A 15,114-nucleotide genomic window follows, 5' to 3' on the forward strand; every position below is an offset into this window, starting at 1 on the left:
ATTGAACATCGATTGTGATAATTCTATAATTCTCATGATATATGAATTTAAAATGATGAGAAATCACTCTACTTGGAATAATTTTGAGCATTTTGATTCGGTTATTTTGCTGTTTATTTTATTATATCTTTATAAACTGATTTTGATTGACGGCGCATAAAAAACAGTTAAGTAAAATTTAATTCCGCTCGACAGTTTTAAAATCGTTGTGAAATTTGTACCTTGTATCAAGTTTGTGATTTAAAGCACTCTTCTGCTTTTTTTTATTGATGATAGAAAAGTGTTCTGTATTCATTCAATGTTTATAATATCGATGGTGACTAAGTTTCAACTAGTTTACTTGTAAACAAGTTATTTTCAAGTTAAGAAAAGATAAGTTCTTTCAGTATGACATTACAACGTAACGACAACTTATTTTTAGCCGACCTAACAACTAGTAGAAACTGCGCTTTTTGAGTCATGCAAGTGGTTAGATGTTAGTAACAATCACTCAAATATCTGGTTGCAAACTAGTCACAAACAAGCTAGCGTAACAAAAATTGTTACTTGAGCGGGGCATTATGTAAGCAATTTGAACCTAGATTCTTTGTGTTAGGAACAGAGCTTAAAATTGCCACGCATTCTCAATGAAAGAATCCAATCTAACAGCATGATACTCGTTTCTTTACTGTCTCATTCGTAAATGATCGCATCCAAAACAAACGAATAAAGACGAAGCATTTTTACCTCTCATTGAAACAAAATAGAGTAGCAATGTCAACGTCGCTCGTTCCCGTTTTGGCAAGACGAAATCAAAATAACGTCTGCTGGGAGAATCAGTCGAATTTCAATTCTCATTCTTTCATTGATATAAAGACTATCCCAGAAAGTATGGACGCAACCAAAAACCGCTGCCATTTCGCAATGGTTCAGAATATTTTTATGGCTGCGTCCTGTTTTTTACACTCTTCTCTAACCACTTGTACAGTTGGTTATTCGTTTTCATTGGTGTGTTTCGAAATGCGTGGACTTTCAGCAGAACAATGTCGAAAAATTGTGTACAAATGGTGCACAGAACGCGGACTGTCACTGAGAAAGATAGCAAAAATGGAACGAGTAAGTGAAAAAGCCGTGCGAAATGCAATCAGGAAGTTCGGTGAGGATAACACCTTTGAGGATAAACCGAAAACGGGGTTCGAAAGCTGTACAATACGATTCTTGCTGGAAATTTGAACTGCATAATCATGGACGACGAAACCTACGTGAAACTCGATTACAAATCATTGCCGGGACTACAATATTATACGGTGCGAGAAGGGCAAGTGTTAAACCAGTCCGAGACATCGATTGAAGTCGAAAAATTTGGTAAGAAAGCTATGGTCTGGCAAGCAATTTGTCGCTGCGGTAGGATTTCGAAACCCTTCATCACCACTGCTTCAATTAACAGCGAAATATACAGCAAGGAATGTTTACAAAAACGACTTCTACCCACGATTCGAAGCCACAAGGATCCTGTTGTCTTCTGGCTAGATATTGCTTCTTGCCACTACTCGAAATCAACGGTAGAATGGTATACTACCAAAAATGTAACTTTCGTCCCAAAAGACATGAATCCACCAAATTGCCCACAACTTCGACCAATTGAGGAATTTTGGGCATTAATGAAGCCACATCTTAGGAAACATGTATCGGCAGCCGAAACCATTCAACAGTTCGAAAAAGATTGAAAAAAAGTGTCAAAACTTGTCGTCAAGAAGTCTGTTTAAAATATGATAAATCCAAGTAATTACACCCCAGAACCTCTTTGAAAACCAAAACTGCTACATATATCGAGCACCAACAATTAAAAATCATTGTGTATCGTTTTCTGTGTGCAAATTACTAAAAGGGTAAACGAAATAAAGAACACAATTTTGAAACTACTGTTCCGCTTATGTCGTTGACTGGGTATGGATCGAGTTCTCATAGAGAGAGAGTGACATTTATTTCTCATAGAGCTGAGAGTGACATTTATTTTTCGTAATTTTTGTCTATTTCGAGTTAATAAAAATGACTTTTGTTCAACTCTGGTTAGGGACACTTGCTACATTAAACACTAAAAATACCCGGTACTCATCATAAGCTATCGTTTTAAAAGAATTCGATAAATTTTACATTGAACCTCTTTTCATAGAGCTACTTAATACATACAACCTCCCCTTCCCCTACGAATCTATTGACCCTATTGATCACCTTTGAAGTGCAAAAAGTATCTGTGCCACACACCTCCAAAAAATCCTGTGATTTTACATTTTATTAGATGCACATAAATGGAATGTCGCAGTTCACGCAATTGTACGTGCAAGAACATTGAAAATTGTGTCTAACACTTCATGACACGAAATTCATTGAAAAAAAAGTAATGATAGTGATCGCTGTTGACTTGAACCGAGAATCCTCGGATCACAAAGTACGTCCGTTGATCGACTGAGCCACAGATGCATACATCTGTTTGGCTGGAAAAAAGGTGCATTAAAAATCATACAGTCTCACCCACTAGTCGAATGCTCTTTAAATGAAGTTTGACAAATTAAGTCGTTATGAATTACATCGTATGAGGGATTAAGTCACCTGTAAAATTTTTTTTGTGTGACTTAACACTTAAAAGAAATCGTGTAAATTTATGTCTTCTGAGACCGACATTTTCGAGCGACAAAAATAACACACAGTTATTTGAGAATACAAAGTTTACACACCTGCTTGAAAGGATGTGTATGTTAAACTGATATTAAAATTTTGTAAAAATTAGTCATTTTACTAATAATGTTCTCAGGGATTAAGTCATATGTAGATTTGCGTCACCTGTCAGTTTTATGATTTATTGCTCTGTGGAAATCCACATATGTAGTCGTGCGCTTCAATCAATGGATTAAAATATATGAATTTTACAGGTGAGTTAATCACTTATACGATCTAATTCATAAAGACATAATTTGTCAAATGACGGAAAATTTAATTCGAAAAGATTTTATGTTATATTACAAAGAATTTTACTAGTTTCGATTGTAACTTGCATTCACCTAGCAGGCGCGATTGTATGAATTCTGTTGTACCTCTTACCAGCCAAGCATATGTGTATTTCTGTGGCTCAATCGATTAACGGACGTGCTTTGTGATTCAATAACTCTCGGTTCAAGTCGATGGGATGACAAAATGCGATGACTAGTCCGTAAAATCATAGATCATCCCAACTACAAAATTCGAGTCAAACCGATTACGTCTAAAACGAATAATCAAAATAGCTGTAGTTAAATCGAGACACTGTTGCGCTGTGTATCCTTGAACCTAAACATTGTGACTACAGATGAAATTCATCTTCTAAATCGCCTACAAGCTTCCGTTTCCTATTTCGAGACCCCCTTTCCCCCCTACTGGTATTCAGATATTATGATTTTCCTACATATTCCACAAGTACTGCAGGGAATCGTTCACTTCTTCCGATCCATCAATCTACATCAGTGCCGGTATTGCTGTTGGTTCTTCGAAATGGGGAAGTGTATTATGTCGGTAGAGGCAATTTCAGACAATCTAAGATAAAATCGAAACAACATCAGGTTGGCCCCAAAACCCGAAACGAAACCAATGTTTGATTTCAACCCGATTTTCATTCGATCAAAAGTCTCATCCATCAATCTCAGCCCAACCGTTCGAATCAATGTTTACTCACACAACCCGGGGATGGCACCGATCGAGCGGACGGCAGCTGCGGTTGAAAACCGGAAACGTACCTGCAATGAGATGAAATGAAAATACATACATGAATAATTTATCGTAAAATTATCTCTTTAAGGAAGGATCCAATCAATTTCCCCAATGTTAAAGTATTACTGCCTCGCTCTTACTCTCTTTGGTGTGGTGAATGGTCACTCATGGTTTCGGACAGGTAAACCCTTCCTACTACAATACCAGGAAATGATTTAATTCCGCTCATTTGGGTCGAAATCAGGCGGGAAGCCATTCTTCGTAACCAAGCGACCGGGACGGACCAATTTATTTGCATTATTAATTTGATTTATCGAAGACTATCCTTCGTAGCAAACGAAAAGGCTTATATGCACATTGCCTGTTTGTGGATGGTTGAATATTGAATTTCACAAAGAAAAAAGGAACAGCATTTCTTCCACTTTCTTGACTTATTTACATTTCTGACCGGTAGATGATGGTATCTCCTGCGGTCAGGAAGTAGGGCTCCTTCGACCGTTTGATTACTCAGGCGTTTGATTTTGTCCATTGGGTCTAAGATACAGGTAGCCGGATACTGTATAAAGTCGATTTAAACAAAGTATGCCCACTTCGTACGATAGGTACCAGGTAGACCAGAAACGGAATTCCAGTGGAGAATAAACCACAGTTGAAATTAATATATGTGATAGAAACTGCAGGACAGTCATTCTACCTATTTCGGGCTGGTAGGTGTTTCGCACACAATTCTACCTTTTCCGATTTTCCAGGTGTTATTTGGTTCGAATGTCGACAGATTCACATGAACTAATTGAATTTATCGGACCGACTCTAGGCAGATAGCATTCAAAGATGTGCCAAGTTTGCAGGAGAGCTTTCAACATACCGATATCAATTAAACCTATTACATTTTCAAAACTACATCCTTTAATTGAAATATATTACATCGGGCTAGACGACAAGTCCGGAATTGATAAATATTAATAGCTATTGTTGCTAGTTATATCATAATTACAGACTAGTACTAGATAGCAGAGCACGTCCGATCGGCTCATGATGATGAAGATTTCGTTAGAAGCTTGGAGAATGGACCGGATAAGCTGCAGGCAATTTCCGGTTCCAGTTTTATGGTTCCATTGAATAACCACAAACACACAATTGTGTACCGGTTGGTGACGATGATAATAATCAAATACTATCTCGACTGGCACTTGATAATTATAGCAAATCATGGTCGTGATGTTGGTTAATGAAAAAAAAACTAAAACCCAAAAAAGGATTGGTGCTGGCACAACCTTTCATAATATTTATCAATTTTGAAACGAGGAACATAGCGTTATCATGTCATATACCTGGGTTCGTTTCCCAATCTCGCAGATTTGATTTGAAAGACGAAAAACCGTAAGGTTTATTCTATATGATCTAAAAAAACCTTTTCCTAACTCTCACTCTGTGAAGTTATAATCTCTTTCTCTTGCCCTTCAAGCAGTAATTGCCCTTCAGCCAATTTTTGACGCAAATTTGGTACACCGCAAAAATATGATATATAAAATTCTCGCATAAAATATTGCTTTAAATCAACTGTAAAGCTGTTCCATTTTTTATGCTCAAATAACTGTCGGATAATTTAATAATTGTTCGATTATTTCACAAAAAATATTTCAATGCCTAAGTCACTTATTCAGTAACTTTCGTGGAACCGAAGCAAATATTACATTTGAATTGAACCCCAAATGAGAAAACGAAATAGAAAAAGTGAGATTTGTCAGTTACGTCACCTAGAAGATAATATCCAATCCAAAAGTGTTTTCTACATATTTTCCGAATCTATCAAATAACCTGGTAATAGCTTTCAAATGAGACTAAGATTTTCGAAATCGGTTCAGACATCTACAAGAAAAATGAGCATATTGAAAGCAACAACTGTGATATGACGGTTACGTCATCTATAGAATTACATTTTCTAAACAAGAAATGTTCGGTACTAATACTTCAGATCTTGATCAATGACCTCATAGTAGCTTTCGAACGAGCCAAAGTTGGTAGAAATCTATCTACGAGAAAATTGAGTGGATACAAAAACTGTCTGTTTTGTTGATTACGTTACTAATACGATTGTATCTCCGGAATTGGAAATGTCCGCCTTCAAAATTATTCAAGATCGGTTCAACTATCTTTGAGAAAATTTAACGGAGAAAAAAAATGCTTTCTGTCCGTTTCGTCACTCATACCGTTATATCCTAGATATCGGAAGTGACAGCCTATCTTCGAAATTAATGCACAACTTAATAGTAGCTTTAAAAGGAGCCTAAGTTTACTAAAATCGGTTTGCTATCTCCAAGAAATTTTCGCGAAAAAAACACTTTGCCGTTACGGTTTTTATACCATTATCTCCGAAAACAAAAGTGGCAGCCATTTGATCTACGAATTGGATCTACAGCTCAAGAGTAGTTATCGAATAAGCCTAAGGTTGTTGAAATCGATTCAGTTCTAATCTGAGAATATCTAGAGGACAGAAAAAAACTTTGAAATATGCACTCATACATATTCTTATCTCGTCGTGTTGGGTCAAATGATATGCATATAACACCCTGGATCCCCGGAACTCGAATCGAAAGCCAATATTCCAGCTATTCTATATCCTTTCTATAGAGAAAGGCAATTACTTTATTTTTATATCTGAGATACAAAAACAAGAACTAATGTCCAGGTCAGAGCTTAAAATTGTCACACATTCTCAATGAAAGAATTCAACCCGACAGCCTCATATTCGTTTTTTACTGTCTCATTCGTTAATAACCGCATCCCAAACAAACGAAGAGCGACGAAGCATTTTCGTCTCTCATTTAAATAGAAGAGAGTATCACTCGTTTCTGTGTGACAAGGCGGAACCAAAATAACGTCTGCCGAAAGAATCAGTAGATTTTCCATTCTCATTGTTTCATCAATATATTGAAAATCTGTGACGTCTTTAATATGACCAATCGAAGTAATTACACTCTAGAGCTTCTTTGGAAACCTAACTACTACATCACGGAGAACCCGCAGATCACAAAATTACAATATTGCAATTGTTGTTTCACACCCTGGTTGTTTCAACTAAAATGTTGTTGATTCAACTAACATATCTGTTGATTTTGTCATAACCTTTCAGGTAACCGAAATTGTTGTATTCAAATGCTGTCACTTGGCGGAGAACGAAGACAGCAAAACGCAGAACAAAAAACCTCTTCATTTCACCAGCAGCGTTTCATATTGAAAATTTTCAATGGTTAATGAACGTCATTTATGTTAGTTACGTAGTGGTCATTTTATGTAAGTGTAAGTATGCAGAAGAATATAACAGTTAATTGTAAAACAAGTTTTCCATGTGTTAAATAGATATTCCTACAGTATAAATGTTTTAATTTCATCTGAGAGTAATGTATTCTAGGACAGTTCATGTCAATGTTCTTAAAACCGCTTAACGCTTAAAAATTTGCTGTTAAAGTGAAGTGGGACTATTTGTATTTTCTTGAAAGTGTATCTGTAGCATTAGGTTTACCAGCGAGCCATTCTGCAAGTGAAGGAAAAATTTCCTAATTCCCTGTGACCATTTTACTGGTGAGTTCCCTTTTGAGAATTGTAATCTTTTGGTTCATTTCCATATCCTTTGTGAGTTTAGTGACAAAGATATAAGCAGTTAATTAGGTAAAATTTCGTTGTTCAAGCAGTGAACGATTAGCTGCCCCCGAAGAGGCTAATGCTTATGACAGACATGTGATATCGGAATCACTGTACACCCAGAAATCACATGTCTGTCACCCTAAATCACGGTGGTATCACGCGAGCATCATGATTCAACGGTGATTTCCGTACTACGGTCATCTATCGTTGTACTGTGCAAAATCACATCACTGTTTACTGCTACCAGCGCCATTGACGAGCGATGGTGAACTCACGAAACAAGCATCAAAGCATCTGAGCATCAAATGATAAACAACCATCGTTTTATTTTAAACAAAATTTTGGTAAAATGCTAACAAGCAGCATAAAGCTTATATACTTTATCAACGTTTTAGCACATTCTCAAAAAGCAGTCAAACCAAGAAATGCTGATAAATTTTGTGAAGCTTTGAAATACAAATAAGGAAACAATATATTCATATGTGTACATAAAATCAGCACTATTGAGCAATTGTTTTTTATTCAATAACAAGCAAATTTATTCTGAAATGGATTTAGAACACATAACGATTCATATTTTGAATGCACATGTGGGAATAATAAACGATAAATATTCAATACATCAATAAACCAATTGTGCAGTCACAACTTTAAACTCCTCAAAATCCTAATAAAACAATCATGAGATTATATTCCAACCTAGTAGACCATTTTTCATAAGCTTTATGAAGCAAAATGAAGCATCAAACCTATGTCAAATCTATTTCGGAATGATTTCAAATTCCAGAAGGTTTTAAAATCAGCTTTATGGTAAACATAATCCTTTTTATGAAAATTTCGTAATGAATAAACTGTTTCGTTCAAAGCATTATTTTGGAATATGTGTGTGCCATGCCCTTTTTAATTGGTTACATACTAAGAACATCTTTGATTTATTTACTCTTTTGACGCTCAATGTTAAAAGTTTATGCGCTCTTATTTTTATTGTGAATATGCGGGCAAAAAGGAATTATACTGAACAACATGAAATTTTTGCGGATTTTGCAAAAGTCGGCATGATTTACAAACAAAATCTGGTGATTAATCACTTTTATTTTTATTTGATATCAGTGAATGTTACGGTAGAACATCAAAATTATGGACAGATAGTTTTTGCTCATGCTAATTACATTTGAATAATGAAGGTAAAAATCCTGTATCCCAGAACAAACGTGTCATAAATGTACCTTAAAACCTTATAATTTGATATAAGTGAAACTGTCATCCGAAGAACACTCACACACAAAATTAGTTTAATAATTCCGAGAGGCATTGATTATATCTGTCATAAATCAGTTACTAGGAATACACTTCAAACCGCAAAAATTTTTGGTTTCTATATTATCGATCATCGGAGCTGGGAAATTAAGCTAAGTTTTGAGTTGTTTCCTTTCACTGTATATTCTTTCTGTGCGCAAAACATGTCTGTCACCTCATCGTTGTACGCGTACAGCGTTGTACAGAAATCATTGTACGGAAATCACATGTCTGTCAGCGGTATAACAGTAAAAAATATTTATTGCAATTGGCGTCTTAAGTTCAAATAACTGAATAATTGGTTGAAACAACTGAGACATTTTTTTGCTTTCATGCATACAAGTAACTTTGCTGGGATTGTGTCTTTGCTCAATTGCACGAGTGACATCTCATTGAAACGTTGCATTGTTCGCCCAGGGTGTTTGGCATTGCTCAACTGAAACGTTTCATTACTTGTTGGGTGTCGTTGCTAAGCTGCCAGCTCGATAAATCAAAAATGACAGATTAGTTAAAACAACAGTCGATTAGTTGTACCAAATTTTAGCCAATCAAAATCAGAAAAACAACTAATATTTTAGTTGTGTTGCGATCGCTGGCTTTTCCGTGCAGATTCGAGCACCTGCAGGAAAAAATTAATTTGAATCGTTTCCTGTCATTATCGATTCTCAGAGCTTCTGTTGAATATCGACACTGCACAGTATACAATTTTCACTGAAAAACCGAAACTGACTGAAAGGACAAGTGAAAGTAAGAGCACAATTTTGAAACTGTTCCGCTTACGTCGTTGGCTGGGCATGGAGTTCTAATTCTACATAGAGCTCACGACGCTCACGATTGAACTCAGCAAACCATCAAAACACGGGGCTTGCAATTCTAGCTTCATTAGCAAACAAGTTGGATCAAATTGATCGTTACACTGTTGTTGAGATACACCAAAGTGAAAGTATATTTTTTCGAGATCCGATCTCATGTTACAACTTCCCGACTCGCATGTTACAACCTTTCACAAATAGCACAACCAAATTCGAATGACCAAGTGTTCTAAGCACGCGTACCATTTAAAACACTCTGCTATACATTGTTGATGCCCGATTGCACGTAAAAAAATAAGTGTATGCATCTCCACGTACAATATCGAGAAGATATAGTTAGCTAGCTTTATGCTAAAAAAAGAGTTTGGTGCGATTGATAAAAAACGCTGTCTTTCATCTATACAAAACTAACATACGAATACGCGTCGATTGCTTGTCATTCACTAGCGATCGAATGTTGAAAGTAATGTTTGAATCAATTTGATTCGATGCATTCAAGGCGAAGCTGATCGATGGAGTTTGGAGCTCGTAGCGTGGTTAACTCAGTATACGAGAAAACGTCTTTTTTTTTATCAAAATCGCAGATAATGGGACCTAGAATAGTTCAAACACACGCACTCCATTGCAAATATTTGCAAATTTTCAACATCTCTATGGAAATTATTTGATGCGGGTGCGACCAGTTGATGTTGTTTTAAATAAAGAGATGGCTTTTTGGTCAATTGGTTTCTCGTCAAAACATTTATTTTTCGTTAAAGGCCAACGTTTCGAAGGTTATACCTTCATCTTCAGGGCAAAACGACTACGAAAAATATTTGTAGTCGTTTTGCCCTGAAGATGAAGGTGTAACCTTCGAAACGTTGGCCTTTAACGAAAAATAAATGTTTTGACGAGAAACCAATTGACCAAAAAGCCATCTCTCTATGGAAATGTAGGATAAAACTCAAAGGTCCAATTCCACAAAAAGGAATTTAATTCCAAGACTTTGCTTTTGATGTGGAACACATCTTTGTTTTCTATATAGGGGTACAAATTAGAAATTCAAGGGTAAATACAAGTAGAAATGTAGTCAGCTTTTGAACACTTACAGCTCAGTCAGAGTAGTTTCAATTACTTATATTATATCATCAACTGATTGGATATATTTCTACGTATTGATTTTAATATTCAAATCCACGTATTTTTAATTATAGATGAAGCATAAAGTATAGAATTATATATGATTGAAATTAATAGCGAGCACTGTCCAATTTTGTCTGCTAAAAATCTTAGACACTATGCTGGTTCAGCGGAGACGATGGTTTTAAAGGAGGTATATCGCTTATATACCGGTTGGAAAGTATCGCTCTGATTGGTCAATCGATGCAAACGCAAAGCTGTATGAAGCATGCGAATCTATAAATATAAGCGAAATTATAGTAAACTGGTAGGCAGAAAGCATCACACAAAGCGCTATGAAACGATTTGAAGTTTTCACCGTATTGCTTTGATCGTATGTGTCACGAGAGCTATGTGTTATGTCGTTCCCGCCAGAAAAAATTGCGACTACCCCAGGGTAAATTTTGATTGTTTAAGATTAATTTCTAATTTAAATTAGTGAACTTAATTAATAATGAGAAAAAGTTTATCGCTTCTATCGAAATCTCAGAATGGAGAAACTTAACGCTATAAAAATAACTGCATGCTTGCAAAACTTGAATACAAGCTTGGCGAAGAGAAGCTTTAATATCGAAATCCGTTAAGGTAGTATGGACGTAGGTATAATTGCATATATTTGGGCCATTAATATAATTTCGTCGGATACAAGACAAATACAAATCAAGGCAAACAGAGTTTATCGTCTGGGTTCGCGTGTTCGATGTTGGTTCCTGGTGTCCGTTTGTTTAAAGTCACTCCTAAAATTCGGGTCAGTTTCAAAACCTTATTTTCATATCGGGTTTGCTCACACCCCCGTTAATAAGCTCGAACTCAACACAATTTCGGGAAAAGTGTTTGCTTGAGGAAACTACCCTGGGTCAGTTTCAGTTTTTTTAAACGAAAACGACATAAAATAGATCCATCTAAAGAGATTTTCGTGTGATTGCGCATTCAAAAGTATGACGATTGATTGAAAATATCGATCATTAGAAATTTTAGTTGCCTTGTTCCACATCAATAGCTCGAACAACCCCTTAGGGCTGATCCTTACAGTTTTCATAGTTTTTCATAGCTTTCTCACCATTTTATCATAGTTTAACTAATAAAATTAAAATAATTTTCGGAGTTATTTCAAATTCCTTGCCAGAATATTAGGAAATCGAAACTACGCAGAACATCTACCCGAGTATTGATAACGCATGTGTCACTTTAATAAATAAAATGAATAAATGCTCACGCCTCATATACGACAAGATTATCGAAATCAAAAAGTATCAGCAACAACGTGACCTTCCTTACATGAAACATTTTTATCATTTCATTAAGTTCATTGGAGTTTCAATTTAAATTTTATTTTATGTTAAACTCCTTTCTCTTCCATGAGTTCAACCACTATCTTATATTGAATAAAAGTGATAAACTGTTACAAACAAACCTGAAACAGTTATAAGACCATGTACAAAATAAATGTATTTTATTTATTGTAATTTATAATAGCAAACCGATTGATAAAAACAGTGTTTAGATTAACTAATGAATACCAACATACTAATATGATATTCGAAATGTATTAGGTATAAAGTTCTATGTACTATGGATGCCACGGCGAGGAAAAACTTCTGTATATTGCCTATGAAATAAACGTATTTTAAAAATACTCTGAAGACGGTACGACCACTTTGTTGTAATTTATTGAAATATGGCTTTTTGGTCAAGTGTTGCTTTACAAAATATTTATTTTGCGTTAAAAGCCGACGTTTCGAAGGAATATCCCTTCATCTTCAGGGCAAAAACGACAACAAATATTTTTCGTCAAGTGGATTGAAACATTGAGAATGATCAAAAACGGGAACGGTTACTCTGCAACAGTCACTTCCCCCGCACATCAAACCAGATTAAACATAGACGGATAGACAAAAAACGCGTTCTATAGGTTGCGTAATTCATACCAGTATATCTCCGAAACCGAAAGTGACAACCACTCGATCTTTGAACCTGATTCACAACCTAATAGAAGCTTTCAAATGATCCTGAGTTAGTTCAAATCGGTTCAACCATTTCCGAGAAAAATGCGCGGCGAGAAAAAAAACGCCGGTCGGTTTCTCCATAAACACTGTTACTTTTCTAAAGAGAAAGACAAAAAAGTATTAGAAATGCGTTCCACATTAAAGTCTCTGTTCAAGCAGCTAATAAGAGTAAGTGAGATGGAAATCGGCGAGTTGAATTAGGTGTATTACGCAGATAAATTTAGAGGAAATTCTTTTTGTCGTGAATACGACTTACTTTACTATAGGGTGCCTTTTCAAAATTAGCCATATGGAAGAATAGGCAGAACTTAATCGTGAATATCTCGACTTGTATTAAAGGCAGCAACATAATTCTTTCACCATTTCATCAAAAATGTGATCAGGAATTTACTATAATATTTTGAACAGTGTGAGATAACCACAAACAACTCAAATATTAAGTTTTCTCAAATTTTGAAAACAACGCGGAAAACTCTTTACTTTTGCTTGGCTTTTTCGCAACTCTCATTTGGACTTCAGTCGTCAGGTGGAGCAGTCGGCAATGAAAGCAGACTTTTTGCGTGCTATAAAGCCTCAAACGCTTAGGTCGTGCTTTCATTTGGACTTCAATCGTCGGGAGCAGCGGTCGTCAATAATGAGAGCAGACCTTTAGCGTGGTGCCAAACCTCAAACGCTCAGGTCGTGCTCTCATTTGGACTTCAGTCGTCAGGTGGAGCAGTCGTCGACGAAAGCAGACCTTTTGCGAGGTATAAAGCCTCAAACGCTTAGGTCGTGCTTTCATTTGGACTTCAATCGTCGGGAGCAGCGGTCGTCAATAATGAGAGCAGACCTTTAGCGTGGTGCCAAACCTCAAACGCTCAGGTCGTGCTCTCATTTGGACTTCAATCGTCAGGTGGAGCAGTCGTCAATGAAAGCAGAACTTCTGTTCTTGGTTCTAAATTTAGTTCTTGAACTCAGGTCCAATTCGTTATTCTACAATTCTATTAGGTTCTTTTTGGAACCATAATAATACTCTCAAAGAATTATGCGAAATTTTGCTTTACTGAACTCTATACGGCAAATTTTTATTATAAATAACTATCTAGTTATTTCATTATATTTAATTGCGTTTCAAAATGATTAATGTAACTAATCTGTAATTTAGTCTAGGCGCATCGTTTGAAATTCTAGTAGTGAAAAAGGGGAAAGTTGCACAATTCACACAATCGATCAACTACCAATTCGAATTCGGAAGTATAACGAAAGTGTGTCAGTTTTATTCGTATTCACGACATCCACACACCTAGAAAAAATCGTGTAAATTTACGTCTTCTGAGACCGACATATTCGAGCATCATAAATGACTCAATTTTACAGGTAATCGAACACAAGTTTAATGCATTTCGATATATTTTTAACTGCTGAAACATGTAAGATTACACGTCTGCCTTAAAAGTGGGGTATGTTTGACGTACATTTAAATCATTCTTGTGAAATTCAATCATTTTACGAATTACGTTCTTCTGAATTGCGTCATATATGTATTTACGTCACCTGTAAATTTCATAATTTTTTGCTGTGCAGTTATGTCTCTGACATTACACACCCGTACTTTTTTTTATGCATTTCATAAACATGGAGATGCCGCTCTGTAAAACACATACAACAAACATCCACTTAATTTCTACTTTTAGCTCGATCTCTTCAGCTGTTATATCCCTAATAACAGCTCGGTATAGTACGAATTACGCTGTTAACGTTTCCGAAGGTTGTAATTTATCAAACAGTCCAAAGCATTCAGTCATTGAGGACAGTTATGAAGATAAACTACTAAAAACCTGATGAAAAAATCTCAACGCTACATAAATTTTGAGATGCTATCAAAAATGGTTTTTATCGTATCAAAGAATGCTCTCTAGCAACTCTTTACACGATTCAATCAGTGCCATCAAAGAGAGACGGATATCATCGCAGCAACAGAAAACCGTCATGGTATTTTTTAACATAGAATAGACACCAGTGCGAGAGCGAATTTCTCTTGATGGCCTGTCTGAGAATCAATGGTTAGCACGCTGCTGTGGGGATTCTCTCTGAAGCAACAAACGGTCGCTTATTTTCGTTTCGTGATCCGATTTTATATGGACAGTGGATAATTGCGATAGAATCATTTTACTATTGCCGCTTATTCTATATATGTGCGTATAACCTTTGTATAAGTTGTGTCTATGAAAATGTATGTGAATGCTCCACACAAGGGTTTTGAAATATTGCAACCTAGTGTGAGAATCATCAAGTCGAATCATCGATTCGATTTTCTGCGATAATTGCCAACTTGCGATTCTCTCTTGGTAAATTCCACACAGCACCAATCATTGTCAGACTGAAATTTTTTTAAGGGGCATGAAATACTATGAAGTATGAAGTGGAGCGAAGAAATGTAGAAAAATTCTCTCGCGGTTCATGCATTGAGAGACTTGAGCTCTTGTAGCATCTTCTAT

The 15,114-nt window shown here is 35.9% G+C and overlaps 1 protein-coding gene across 1 annotated transcript in view; it reads right to left on the bottom strand.

The window, feature by feature from the left end:
* Positions 1 to 3,332: 3,332 nt before the first annotated feature.
* LOC131431100 (neural-cadherin-like) overlaps positions 3,333 to 15,114 on the bottom strand; it is a 189,182-nt gene continuing 177,400 nt past the window's right edge. Inside the window, exon 11 of the mRNA XM_058596598.1 lies at positions 3,333 to 3,746. Coding sequence (XP_058452581.1) covers positions 3,682 to 3,746 — 65 coding nt within the window. The 3' untranslated portion in view covers positions 3,333 to 3,681. The remainder of the gene's footprint in view (positions 3,747 to 15,114) is intronic.

Source organism: Malaya genurostris, chromosome 2, assembly GCF_030247185.1.
Source record: "Malaya genurostris strain Urasoe2022 chromosome 2, Malgen_1.1, whole genome shotgun sequence".
Taxonomy (NCBI): domain Eukaryota; kingdom Metazoa; phylum Arthropoda; class Insecta; order Diptera; family Culicidae; genus Malaya; species Malaya genurostris.